This window comes from Trichoderma aggressivum, assembly GCF_033847375.1.
Source record: "Trichoderma aggressivum f. europaeum strain CBS 100526 chromosome Unknown scaffold_016, whole genome shotgun sequence".
Taxonomy (NCBI): Eukaryota; Fungi; Ascomycota; class Sordariomycetes; order Hypocreales; family Hypocreaceae; genus Trichoderma; species Trichoderma aggressivum.
In genome coordinates this window covers 605,130-618,358 of record NW_026946382.1, presented here as the reverse complement: position 1 = coordinate 618,358, position 13,229 = coordinate 605,130, and the positions used below count along the sequence as shown (strand labels likewise).

Sequence of the window (13,229 nt, the reverse complement as noted above, 5' to 3'; positions counted from 1 at the left end):
GAATTAATAGGAGGTACTAATGCATGTGGCTACAAAGAGCCGTTACAGGCGGAGCCGTCTCCTACAAAATACCTGCAATGCAATATCAACAGTCTTCTCTGGGTGCATTTCTAGGGACGAGGTCTCGGAGGCCCCTCCGTGCCGTCTCGTGCTAGCAACGGCTCTCGCTCGCTCGCTCCCTTGCGAATCAATCAATAATATAGTAGTATGTATAGCCCATGTAGGTGCATGTAATGCATGTATGTACGGCCTAGCATCAAGCACAGCAACAGGGGGCGAACCAACATCAACAACAACGGCGCGCTGCGCTATAAAAGCAGCGTAAACCTCAACTGGCATACCGGCCTGCTTACCGGATCTGAGACATTTTGCTCGGCAATCATGTGAAGAAGCAGGGCGTTTCCTGGTTTCTTCAACTAACAAGCGACGATGTTTCGCTTCGATGCGGCATGTCTCGCATCGGGCCTTGGCGAGCTCTGAGCGCCGTAGTAGCGCCTTCAAGGGCAGAGCGCCAGCGTCGGGCCAAGTCTTGCTGAGCTGCAGCAATTCAGCCTGTGAACCAGAGGTTTGGTAGCCCCCCCAACGCTTGAAGAGATTCGTATTCAACTTATGTTGTTAGCTCACGCGCAACTCCAATCAGTATCAATAGAATCCTCCATCCTTTGCACCCACGACTATTGATCTTAATATAAATATAGCACCCACCCATGATCCAGCGCCAACACGCTCAATTCCACCTTGCCCAAGCAATCGCATCAACTCTAACGAGACTCCGACGACCAGCGCATACGAACCGCCCGGATCAAACGGTCCTCTCGCATAGCAGCATCTCCCACATATAAAACAAAAAAGACCTCAGCGCGCTACCTACTAAAAGCCTGGGCGGCATGAAAAATCTACATGCTACCTACCTCCCTAGGTCTAGCATCAATATAGCTGGGCACACTAAACGCAGTGCCGAATTCCGGCCCTCGAAGGTCTTTGACGTTGACGTGATGCTTTCTCCAATTCCGACGTTCCAAGCGTGCATGCAGACCGCGGCATCCCTGCAGATCCGTGCTTGACAATGCGCACATTGTACATCAAGCAAACGTGCGGTTGCATTTTTTGGCATTTTGTTCGCTTTCTCCAACAAAAAAAAAAAAAACTCCCTTTCGCTGTGCCCATTTTGAGGATTCATTCCGTTTTCTCCCTTCTAGAACCATTCTCGTAGTTTGTGAAATAGCAGCCCAGCACGCTGGATACGTTAATGTTCTTTTTTAACCTTGACCGTAGTGGCAACGCCCGCCTGAACTCAGCCCGAAGCCTTATCTTATCTTGCCACGCGCCTCTGACATAACCCCGCGCGCACGCAGCTCTTTCCATTTGAATTTTGGCGCAACCTTCAACTCCCCCAAATGGAAAAATAGAGCAACCCCGCCATCCAAGCATCCCGGACCTCCAAGTTTGATTTGCACCGCTCCAAGCAGGATAAAACAAAAAAGGAGAAGGGGAAAAAGGGAAAAAGGAAGAAAAATCACCATCCAATATTCAACATAGACTGAACACGAGCCCCGGTTCCGATATACGGTCCCACACCGCCCTCCTTTGCAATCAGGCCAAACAATCATCAACAGCCTCGTCTTTTTCTTTTGCTTCGTTTCCCAGCTACAGCTACGATCATGCCCAAGACACAGCCCAACCTATACGCCTTCCCGGGCCAAGATGCCCTCGCAGATGCTCTCCGCGCATACGTAATCCAGAGCCAAAACGCCGGCATCGAGCGGCACGGCGTCTTCAAGGTGGCCGTGTCGGGCGGCTCGCTGCCCAAGACGCTCGCCGCGGCGCTGCTGGCACCGCCCTCGGGCCCCGAAGACACGGTCGACTTTTCCAAGTGGGAAATCTTCTTCGCCGACGAGCGCGCGGTGCCGCTGGACCACGCCGACTCCAACTACGCCCTGGTCAAGGCCGAGCTGCTCGACAAGCTGCCCGCGGACCGGCAGCCCGCCGCCGTGCACGCCATCAACACGGAGCACCTCGGCGACATCCAGGAGCTCGCCGACCAGTACGAGCAGACGCTCGTCGCCAGCTTCGCCTCGCGCGACTCGGTCCGCCTGCCCATCTTTGACCTGCTGCTGCTCGGCTGCGGGCCCGACGGCCACACCTGCTCCCTCTTCCCCGGCCACGAGCTGCTCCGCGAGGCCGACGCCTGGGTCGCCCCCATCGAGGACTCGCCCAAGCCGCCCCCCAAGCGAATCACCCTAACGCTGCCCGTCGTCACGCACGCCGTCCGCGTCGCCTTTGTTGCCACCGGCGGCGGCAAGAAGGACATTATGAAGCAAATCTTCGACGCCGGCGCGGGCTTGCCCTGCGCCCTCGTCAACGAGGCTGCGGGAGACCGGTGCAGCTGGTTCGTCGACGAGCCCGCCATCGAGGGCGTCAGCTTTCCCCGGAGGGCGTACCTGTAATGTAAAAGGACGGGCTGAGCATGGGGAATGGCGGCACTCTCGGGATAGGATAGGAGATGGAGGGAACGAGATTCGAATTTGATGATGACGCATGACCACAGCAAATGATGAGACGACGCGAAGAAACCGTGATGGGCAGCAGATGGGCAAACAGCATCTTTGAAAAGAAAAAGAAAAAAAACAACTAAAGAAAAAAAAAAAGGAAAACGAACCAAACAACCTCCCATGTGTGAAGCCCGCCGCCTCCTCCATGAATTTTGGTTTCTTCTTTTCTTCTCATTTTGTCCCCCTTTATCGCTTTCGCTGGGAGGTTATTTTTGAAACCCTTTGAAAAGAAAAAAGCTTGTCTCACGGTTGTATTTATCACATCTTTATGCCCCGGCTTCGAGGAGCACGCTGGGCTTGTTCTTCCCCCCCCCCCCCCCTTTTTTTGGTCGTTACTTAGATTACATGATGCTTTCACCGGAAAGAAACTTCTCAAATTTTTTCCCCCAACATGGCAAGACGGATTGAAAAAATCAATCTAGTGGAACTATATCGCTCGTGATGACGCTGATGCTAAATGCTTGCTTGATGCCAATTTAATGATGCTGCTAATGATGATGGTTCTGTTGCCCGTCCCAGCGTTGGATGTATCATCCCCCTTTGTCGCAGTCGTTATGTCGTCAAAGGTCATGTTCTTGTCAAAAGAAAAGAAATAATACAAAAGCAATAACAAAACCAGACCAGAGAAGAAAAAACAAGGGAAAGAAGAAAGGAAAAAAAACAAACCAATCATCAACACCCCTCTCACCATGAAACGGCTCCCTTCACATTTCGTTCCAGGCACCTCTCACCCGCGAGACCCGGAGGTCGTCATACTCATGCCTATTCATCTTCTCGATCCACTCATCTTCCCTCGCAAGCGCCTCATGCTCAACCTCCTCCATAATCTCCAACTCGGCCAACATGTCGTCAATCAGCATGCGCGATCCGTCCAGCATCTTCTCCAAGCTAGATTTCTCGTCCTCCTCCGGCGGCTCACAAAACTCGTCCCGACTCAGGTCATCGATATCGCTGAGCTGCTGCCTCCACTCGGTCAGAAGCTTGATGAGATCGCCACGCTCTTCTTTCCATCGGGCATCCAAGTCTTCAATGAACAAATTCTCGTTTCCTTGGGTGAGCATGACCCCCTTTCGTCTCGCGTCCTCCATCTCACTCACGCCATCGATCCAAATCTCGAAATGTCGCACCACACGAGCATATCGGCCACCTGGGTCGCTCAGCGACCATACATTCGTAACGATGGATTCCAGAGACTGGATCTTTTCGTCCAGTCTACCACCGCTGCCCCATCGTCGGAGTGCGAGCACGTTCCGCTTTTCCAGTGCTATACTCTCCTGCTCAGCAACCTCTCTGCTCTCTTCGCTCAGCTTCTGGAACCGGTTCCCCAGTTTCTGCTTGGCACTCGCTCGCCATTCGGCATCCACGGCGGGAGCCTCCTGGTGGAGCAGATACAGCTGTAGGAGCTCTGCTTGAAGCTTACTGACTTCAGCCGACGCAGCGATATTAGCTGGCAACTTGGAGGGCGAGGGAGGGGCGAGATGTGACGCCGAAGGCTTAGCGGACAGAGTCTTGCTTGGTGAGTTGTCCCGCTTTAAAGAAGAATTCGATGGTCTTTTCAGTTGCGACGCCTGGTCTGACGACAACAGCGTACCGGCAGAGGAAGGCTTCGAAAGCCTAGACACCACTCGACTAAAAGTCGCCAGTGACGGCTTACGAAACGACGATACCTTTTCGGTAGAGGGAGCTCGGCGTTCCAGCTTTGGTTGCCCCGTCGGCGTCGCAGCCCTACTACTGGCAGCCGAGTTTACAGACCGGGTGGTAGTTGGAGTTATAGACCGAGTCATGGAGTTCCGGGTCGCAGATCGGATAGTGTTAGTGAATGTGGCAGCGCGAGATAGCCTCCCTACGGAAGGCGATCTCGTCCGCGTCGAGGGAGGCGTCTTTGCCGTTGTTGAGGTAGGAGTAGGAGGCCCGCTTGAAGCCGAGAAAGTATTGGATCGAGGCAAGGCAGTTGGCGTTGCTGACCGGCGACCCGTCGTCGGTATGCCCGTTTGGGCCGTGGGCGTTGCAGGCCGCCGAATGGGATCTCTCGACCTCGAAGTGGCTTCTCTCGGCTTCACCACGGCCGGTCCAGCGAGGTTTGTGGCCGAGCTCCTTGTATACGCAAGTCCCGTCGACCTTCGCTCCAGTTCTCTAGGCTTTCCCTCCATTGAGATGCTCGCAGACCTCCCCCTCGTCTGGATGGACGGTCTGGTCATGGTCGTCGACGGTGGATACTTGTTGGTCGAAGCCGTCTTTTCCTTCCTCGCCATCACCTCCTTCGTTGCCATCGTCATCGATCTCGCCAGACGCCCAGGCACGGGCGGTGCACCAGGAGCCCTGGCGTTGGCGTTGGTGGCCGTGTTCTTCAAGCTGTTCGTCGAGCTGCTGGAGCTAGAAGCCACCGAGACGGATGAGACGCCGCCTCGGGCACCATATCTGGGCAGCCTACTAGGCGACGCATTTCGGGGCACCGACGCATCTCGAGTGCTAGACGATCTGATCGGTATCTGTGGGATGCCCGTGTTTGAGCGTACCGAACGCGAGCGAGGAATTGACGACATGGCGGTGACGCTGGAAGGTTGGGAATTTGGCGAGGATGAAGTTGAAGATGAAGCCGGCCTGCCCAACGGTGACATTTCACCTGAGCCTGTTAGTGCCCTACGCCGGTGATGTCAGGGAGCTTCAGGCGCTATAAGGGCCCAACTGCCGTACCTGGCTACTCCCGTTTGGGTCAGGCTCGCGTGCTGCAGACCCGGACTCCGCCAATTGGACTCAACCGATGCTCCATCTCGGCTTGCCCCTGATTTCAAGCATCGAGACTTGATGACTTGATCTCAAAAGGGTCGGGTGTTCATTATTTCTTTTACATAAAAATTTGGATATGAAAAATCTCTCGTGTTTTCATTTGCATCAAAGACGGTAATGTCATGTCATCCTTGAGTAATGCCTCAACGGCTAAGGTACATGTAGTCTATTTTCAATCACTCTCCTAGAGAGAACAAACCAGAGATACCCTGACTCATGTAAACAAATTCAAAGTTGCCCAAACCGTGGTCTGGCATGTCGATTTCCCTAAAAAACCATTGGAATTATCCTTTCCCATTCTCTTTGAACCAACGAGTGACTGAACCAATCCTCTTTAATGCTGTACATGTGAAATATTTCCGCCCCAATCTTGCGGGTAAGCCGAAAAAATGGTATCAAAAGTAAAACAGAGGGCCGAACCAGAGCTTCCTTTTATAGTACTTTGATACAAGTTTGCGTTGAGAAAACAAAAAAAAAAAGAGACTGATGAAGACATTCGTACTCCAGATCCCATGACAGTAATGTTTCTTGTCATGATAAAGTAATAATAACAGAGGAGGAGAAGAAGAAGAAGAAGACGACGAAGGAAGGAAAAAAAGTGGGTGGGCGGAATAGGGGTATCATGAGAGTATGTGGCGGGGGAAAATTAGGAGATATGCGGCGTCATGGTGTTGGCTACAACCCCAGGGCTGTGCCAGGGCGAGAGGAAGACGCGAGTCCTGCAGGTCCGGCACTGGCCAAGACGTCAACTAAACGGCGGAGATCCCGTTGATAGCTGCCCAGCCTGCGATAGCAACCGTCGCATATCCGAAGATGGCAGAAAGCACACACCCAGCGATCTTCGACGTCTGCTCGGTCGCAAATTTGACAGGTCAGTGGGCAGTTCCGGTTGCTTCGGCGAGCCATGGTCCTGTGTTGTTGAAAACAACTGAAATGCATGTCGGTGAGGGGTCTCGCCTTGATGATGCCATCTCTGGGTAGGCCTGGATACGTCTGCGTGGGAAAATACGCCGCGTTGGGATGAGGTTCACCCTCGGTTTTCATCTCAGCATATAGCGTGCCATCACGACCCCGATACAGTAGCCCTTGTGTTTCTGATTGTAAAAGTCGTGGGTCTGCCGTCGCTTGAGGCTCTCTGCGCTGTGGCTTCACCGTTTGGGGAGCATCTGCTCGGATCACGGCAGGCTGGGGCTGGGGTTGAAGCTGCACAACAGTTGTGTCCCCAGAACCACGTGAGCGGGTAGATGCATCATCTTTGGGAGAAGAAGCCGCTGGCGCAGTTATCGCAGCGGGCGTAGCGTCATCCTTTGGTAATGTTGAGGGTGCAGCCGCTCGGCTAGATGAAGATGCGCCGGTACTATTCGCATCAGACGGCGGGCGAAAGGAATTCTTGACAGCTGAAAAGTCCTGGCTAGGGCTTGTCGGCAGGGCTTTTCGCGATATGGGTTTTTGAGAGCTTGCTGTCGCAGTCAGGTTACCGTTGGAAGGCTTTGGCGGGAGTCCCTTTGAAAAATCCGGGGAAGCACCCCTTGGAGCCTCGGGAGATGATGCCGGAGACACGGGAGAGACGAAAGGCTCGACAGCCGGCACTTTGACCTCTTCCTTCTGATACTCTGGTGTTGGCGGTCGCTTGGCAGTTGGGATGCCGGGGAAACCAGCTTTCGCACCAGGAGTGCTGGATACCGACTCGGACCGCTGAGAGCCAAGTCTTTCTTTGATCTGCTTCAGCTTGGATGTTTCGCCCCCCATGGCTTGCGTGGCAGGGGGCGGCTGGTCCTTGGCCGGCAACGAAGGGCGAATATTGCGGCCAGGCAATCCGCCGGCAAACGGAGGAGCTCGCTGGGCTGCGGCTTTGGCCGTGTCGGACGGTGCTTCGGACGCCGTCTCGGGTTCAGCCGCGTCCGGGGGAAGCTGTGTATCTGCGGTTGATCCGTGGCTGTAGTCGAGCTTGAGGCCAGGGAGGTCTCTGCTGGCTTGGCTCATGTGTGGCCGGCGTTTCCAGATCTCGGGGCGAGGAGATGATGGAGCAGTCAGCTCTGGACTGTCTGGTCTTGGAACTGGAGGCGTTGGTTTGTCGTCTTTGTCTTTGACTTTGTCTTTGGGGGGTGGTGGAGGGAGGGTTCCAGTTCGCTCAGCAGGGCGCTGGGAGTGGCCAATGCCGGCGTTGGGGCGAGCAGGCAGTGAGCCACTGCCGCCTGTGACGGTGGCGGCTGGAGCTCTGGCAGGCGCAGCGTCTGGTTTTTCGCTACCAGATGCTGCGACTTCCTGTCCGTTTTCGCCCCTTTCACCCGCGCTGCTCTGCTGCGACTCGTCGCCATCTTCCATGTACGCCAGCAGGAGGCTCGACAGGGAAAAGGTCGGCGATGGCTGAGCCAGGAATTGCGTCGTCGGCGCCGGCAGCTGCAGGTTTGCGATGGGTTTCCGCGGGATCGACATCATGGACCGGCCGCTCAAGGGCGGCGACTGCAGACTCCCCGAGACAGAGCTGCTGGGCGAGAGCGAGGGCGCCGCAATGCTGATTTGGTTGCTCGTGTTGTCGTAACTCGGTGTCTTGTTATTAATGTTCTTATTCAGGCTGTCTTTGCTGGCTCGGCTCGGCTGCGGCGTTGTCGGCGGCGTCTTGGTCGGCGGCGCGGGAGGCAGCGGAGGCAGCGGGAGGTTCTTTGTGGGCGGCGGCGACGCGAGCGATGAGGTTCTCGCCGGGAGACTAAACTCGCTATTCGTTCGATTACGATGATTGTTACTGGTCACGGCGGTGCTCTCGCTGTCGTCGTCGTCGAAGCCGTCGAATCCGGGGACTCCAGGCAGCGCCTTGGAGAAGCGGGATACGCCGCTTTTAGGGACTGAAAGATCGGATTGCCGCGACATCGTGGCCCAACACTCTGACACGGCGAGAAAAACAACGACAGCAAAACGGCAGAGCGGTCGAGACCGAGTTCAACACGACGTTCGCATGCGCCTGTACTAGCTTGAGACGATGGGCAACGCCCCTGTGAGGCTCACGGCGGGCAGCAGGAGTGTTTTGCCGGTATTGCGCAGCTCCGATGAGTGCGCATTGGGAAGAATTGGCAGTCCATGGGCAGAAGCAGGCAGAAATGCTGAGACGAGGAGGCCGTCCTAGGTTGTTTTAGATTCCGAGCGAGTCCCTGGCTAATACAACTTTGGCGGGATGGCGGCAGCCAATATGCGGGAGCGGCGATGAAACGGGCATCATGACATGGGGCTGGTGGCGCCTCGGCGGGGACGCCATTCTGCATTGTCCTTGCAGATGACAGGGCTGGATTGGATTGCTGGAATGCATTGGATGTCGTCGCAGGTGGACAGGGATCGAGTCTGCGATCCTCTGCAAGAGACGCAGCTTGGCAGGGCGATGCTGCACCCGACAGCACCTACAGCATTACGAGTCCTCCCACGTCTATCGATCTATCCGCGTGTACTGCATAGTTCACAGGCATGGACTATTCATTCATTCATTCATTCATTCGGCACCAGTCATCTATTACACTTGGCCAAGGTATTTTGACGTTGTCAATGGCAAATCCATCTGCACCTAAGATGATCTGCCACTGATGACAGCCACGTCAAAACTTGATCTCATTTAGGCTCAATCGTGTTCGTGACGCTCACAGAGGCGCCACGACGTCATTCACATGTTAGCGCATGAAAGTGATGCTGGTTTCTCGTCACGTAGGAGCAAGCGGGAAGGGAAGTGATGCAGTTTTGTCGCCTCTCAGCTGGACAGGCATAGCATCCATGCTGCGCGGTGGCTGAGAAACCAGCTGGTGTCTCCCATTAGCCACTCACCAGCTTGCGCCACCAACAACAGATGGCTGGGCAAGAAGACAATTGAACGTTGAACGGACTGACGTCTTCTCCTTTGACTGCGGCCTACAGCATATACTCTCAACTGTGTTTTGACTCGACTTGTCATTGGCAAACCGACAAATAACGTTGGCGGCTCCCCGCATGTGGAGGAAGGCTGGCTGCAGGCGCACGGGCGGATTTGCGGATTTGCGACACATGGCACGGCAGAGCTGATGCTAAAACGTGGCAGATGCAACTCGAGCTCCGTACCTATTTTGCTAGCCGACATGTTACTTTGATGTTGTCAGGCGCTTCGCATGTATTGCACATATCTGTCAAAGGGTGTTAGCACAGATTCACCTAGATTCGCAGTCGATGGAACGACTTCAGGTAGGCATTATACAGGTACCTAGATGAAGAAGATGGTGTCCCTGGACCAGGTTGTTGATACTGTTGAGGATGCGAGAGTGGAAGCATGTGAATAAAACGTGTGTAAAGGCCGTCAACATGAATGCAATATTCTAGGATTATTACTTGTCCATCCAATATATCTTTTATAAGAGAGCACCTACCAGCTAAAACTTGAGATTTGGATGTCAACATGTCTGTTTATTAGGCATTCAGCCACCCCCAGGTTTTAGTCACAACATTTCAACTCCAAATACTCCACACGCTGCCCTCATCTCCCTATGCCCTACAGACTCAGACTCAGTGCCTACAATATCCTTGGTCCATGAACTGTTCAAGCCGTCAATTACCAACACTTGGCATTACCACATGAATTCGGCAATTCATCAAATAGCGATAGTAGTGGATGCTCTCGCGCTCATGTTCGGCTACCATCGCCCCAGTGGGATTTATAATGACCCCGGAAATATCCAACAGTCCAAGTCCAAAATCGGATGCTAAACGCGAACCTGTAACTGCATTATTCAGCATCATCTACTCAATGGACGACAATTCGGCCTATCGATAGGTCGTGATGGATTCTATCATATTTACTCGAGATTGCGTTCTTTTTGGATCCCGTTGTTTTCGTGAAAACGCCCTTGGGTTGACAAGACAATGCGCCGATATAAACATTGCCCCTGGCTAAATGAGGACGGCTTGGGTGGGGGGAGGCTCACTAATAGCAACTCGTACATCGACACATCTCACCGTTTGCTTTGCGTGTCAGCTTTCCCTATACTCGTACGCATCTCGCACGAGAGGTCCGTGTCTCTCGGTGTACGCGCTGCCATCTAGCTGCTGCAACTTCCAGCTTCAATTGCTCAACTGTCCGGTAAAGACTAGGTTGTGTTTCCCCGAGATTGAAGCCACGAAGCCACTGTCATCGACGCGATCGACGTTGGTTGTATTTTGACTCAACTTCCATCAAGATGAGATCAACTTCCAACGAGGCAGAGCCATCTGCTCCTCCAACGGAGACTTCGCCCCTTCTTTCCGAGCCTCATACTCAAAATGGTGTTTTGGGCAATGGCAATGATGTCGAAGATGGCAGCGTCAACACCATCCCGAACAAGCATCCCATGGCTGACAAGATGCACATCTTGCTTCCTGCCATTGGTGTTGGAGTAAATCACCATCCCTAACCAAGAGGCTTATAAAAGAGAATCCACGCTAACAAGACGTCTTTTATCCAGGTCTATCTCGTGGCCGTCGACCAGCTCCTTGCAGTTGCGACATATGCCAGGATTGGCAGCGAGCTCAATGCGTTGAACAACACAAGCTGGATCGCCACCGCGTAAGCACGAACCTCACAAACTTGCTTCCTAGCCTCTCAAGTCAGTGATCAAAACTTCTAACATTAAAAAAAAACCGCAAGATACTTCCTCACCCTCACCAGCTTTCAGCCTCTCTACGGCAAGCTCAGCGACATTTTCGGTCGCAAGGCGTGCCTCTTGTTTGCATACGCCGTCTTTGGCATCGGCTGCTTGGGGTGCGGCTTGGCCCGGAGCATGACGCAGCTGTGCGTTGCTCGAGCAGTTGCTGGTATTGGCGGAGGAGGAATGAGTTCAGTGGTGTCGATTCTACTGTCTGATATTGTTCCGCTGCAGGAACGCGGCGTCTGGCAGGGCTATATCAACGTGGTATACGCTGCTGGAACTTCGACTGGAGGTCCCTTGGGAGGTCTTTTTGCCGATTCTCTCGGGTGGCGATGGTAAGTTTGATCGCAGTGTGAAGATCCGAACATTCACTAACCTCGGTCTAAATAGGTCATTCATGATTCAGGCCCCCATGTGTCTAGTAGCCTGGGTCTCGGTATACTTCATCCTCGACCTCGAGCCTCCTTCAAAGGACCACTGGGTCTCAAAAGTTGGCCAGATCGATTTCCTAGGCGCCTTCACTCTCGTGCTCGCCGTCATTTCCCTCCTGACCGGCCTAGATTCCGGTCCAAACTTTGGGTGGTCCAACCGCATCACCATCGTCTCCCTCAGTCTTACACCCGTCCTATTTGCCCTGTTCTTGTTCGTGGAGATGAGAATTGCCAAGCACCCGTTCGCCCCGGGCCACGTCATCCTCAGCCGAGACTTGCTTCCCTGCTACATCGTCAACATGTGCGGCATGGCGGGCGAAATGGGCGTCATGTTCTTTGTGCCGCTGTACTTCCAGGCCGTCGAAGGACTGAGCGCCACGGCGAGCGGCTCAATGCTCGTTCCCGCAACCATAGCCGGCGTGTTGGGGTCTCTCGTGGGCGGCTGGGTGATCAAGAGGACAGGCAAGTTTTACCGGCCGACGGTGATTAGCTACGGCATCCTGTTCTTGTCAATGGTGCCTTTGATTGTTTCGGTCTGGTTTCGCTCACTGATTGGCTCTAATACGGGATTCGTCCTTTCGGCTGTTGGTAACGGAGGTGGTAAGTTTCAATTTCCCTTCACGTCGTCCTTCTCGTCCGCCCCGCCCCCACGCATCTCCATCAATGCTACCTTGACATTGTGCTTCGTATGCTATCTATCTGCATATGTATGTATTTTGTCATACTGACCGAGACTAACATGGATCAATCTCCAAGGCATTACCACCGTTCTCGTCGCTCTGCTTGCCAATGCGGCCACCGAGGACACTGCAGTGGCCATCGCCTGCTCGTATCTCTTCCGCTCACTGGGCTCCAGCGTCGGCGTCGGCGCCAGTTCCGCCGTGCTCCAGCAGGTTCTGAGGACACAACTCGCTTCCCGTATTGGAGACGATGCCGGCCAGGTTGAAGAAAAAGTGCGCCAGAGTCTGGACGCCATCAAACATCTGCCGCCGCCAGTGGCCGAACAGGTGCGGTCGAGCTACCAGACGGCCATTGTTGGGTCTTTTGTGCCGTCACTTCTGTTTGGCCTTGTGTGTTTTACGGCTACGTTTTGGATCAAGGAGAAGTCACTCAAGCGGTAGATTCAAGCAGAGGATCGGAGGGAACACTGGATGTATCAAGGTGTCATCTTGTCTCGTTGCCAGTTGCATATACCTCTGTATGCCCCAGCCATTGTATATACGCATATAGGTACCTGTATATAGATGCCAACCAAGGCAAGGTAACACTCGTACATGCATATGCTCGTCAAAACGCTTAGCAACATCTACCTTGGACATTTAATCTGCACCAAGACTCAAGAAGTCTCATTACATGTAGATAAGGAAACACAAGGCCAGCTTCGTGTTTATCGTGTCCACGACGTAACGCATGACCAATTATAATGATAATCTTTCACAACAGCTCGATGCTACCTCGATATCAATCACAAAAAGCCCGGATTGCATGCAACGCCCGCAGTCACACGCAAAAAAAAAAAAAATACGAAGCACGAATATTTCCAATGTCCTACCCAATTCTACTCCGAAAACCGGTCCAGTGTTATTTCAACTTCCTGCAGTGCTACGGTACTATTCCCAGCAGCAGATCAACACGGACCATCGCCAAGCGGTTGCGCCCTTGGACTCCTCTCTTCAAGGATTCCTTTATGCCCAGGTGTGCATTTTCCCTCTCTGTTATGTCCCCGGCACAGGTTTGTTATGTCCCCGCCCTAGACGCTGGCCCGTACTGTAGATGCAACCCTGACGTCGGATATTGGCTCCCTGTATGAGTTCCATTTGTTTTTTTGG

The 13,229-nt window shown here is 53.6% G+C and overlaps 5 protein-coding genes across 5 annotated transcripts; 3 read left to right on the top strand and 2 right to left on the bottom strand.

Annotated features, from left to right (window-relative positions):
- Positions 1–1,661: 1,661 nt before the first annotated feature.
- Triagg1_5011 (uncharacterized protein) lies at positions 1,662–2,447 on the top strand (the record flags this gene model as incomplete). The annotated part of the gene is made up of 1 exon (XM_062899479.1): positions 1,662–2,447. The coding sequence occupies one exon, from the start codon at positions 1,662–1,664 to the stop codon at positions 2,445–2,447; it is 786 nt and encodes a 261-aa protein (XP_062756192.1).
- An 809-nt stretch (positions 2,448–3,256) lies between these two features.
- On the bottom strand, positions 3,257–4,336 carry Triagg1_5010 (uncharacterized protein; the record flags this gene model as incomplete). The annotated part of the gene is made up of 1 exon (XM_062899478.1): positions 3,257–4,336. One exon carries the CDS (start codon positions 4,334–4,336, stop codon positions 3,257–3,259), a length of 1,080 nt encoding a protein of 359 aa, XP_062756191.1.
- Positions 4,337–4,535: 199 nt separating this feature from the next.
- On the top strand, positions 4,536–5,204 carry Triagg1_5009 (uncharacterized protein; the record flags this gene model as incomplete). The annotated part of the gene is made up of 1 exon (XM_062899477.1): positions 4,536–5,204. The coding sequence occupies one exon, from the start codon at positions 4,536–4,538 to the stop codon at positions 5,202–5,204; it is 669 nt and encodes a 222-aa protein (XP_062756190.1).
- Positions 5,205–6,014: 810 nt separating this feature from the next.
- Positions 6,015–8,207, bottom strand: Triagg1_5008 (uncharacterized protein; the record flags this gene model as incomplete). Its single annotated transcript, XM_062899475.1, has 1 exon — positions 6,015–8,207. The coding sequence occupies one exon, from the start codon at positions 8,205–8,207 to the stop codon at positions 6,015–6,017; it is 2,193 nt and encodes a 730-aa protein (XP_062756189.1).
- Positions 8,208–10,522: 2,315 nt separating this feature from the next.
- Positions 10,523–12,521, top strand: Triagg1_5007 (uncharacterized protein; the record flags this gene model as incomplete). Its single annotated transcript, XM_062899474.1, has 5 exons — positions 10,523–10,717; positions 10,787–10,887; positions 10,969–11,304; positions 11,360–12,000; positions 12,157–12,521. 5 exons carry the CDS (start codon positions 10,523–10,525, stop codon positions 12,519–12,521), a joined length of 1,638 nt encoding a protein of 545 aa, XP_062756188.1.
- Positions 12,522–13,229: the final 708 nt, after the last annotated feature.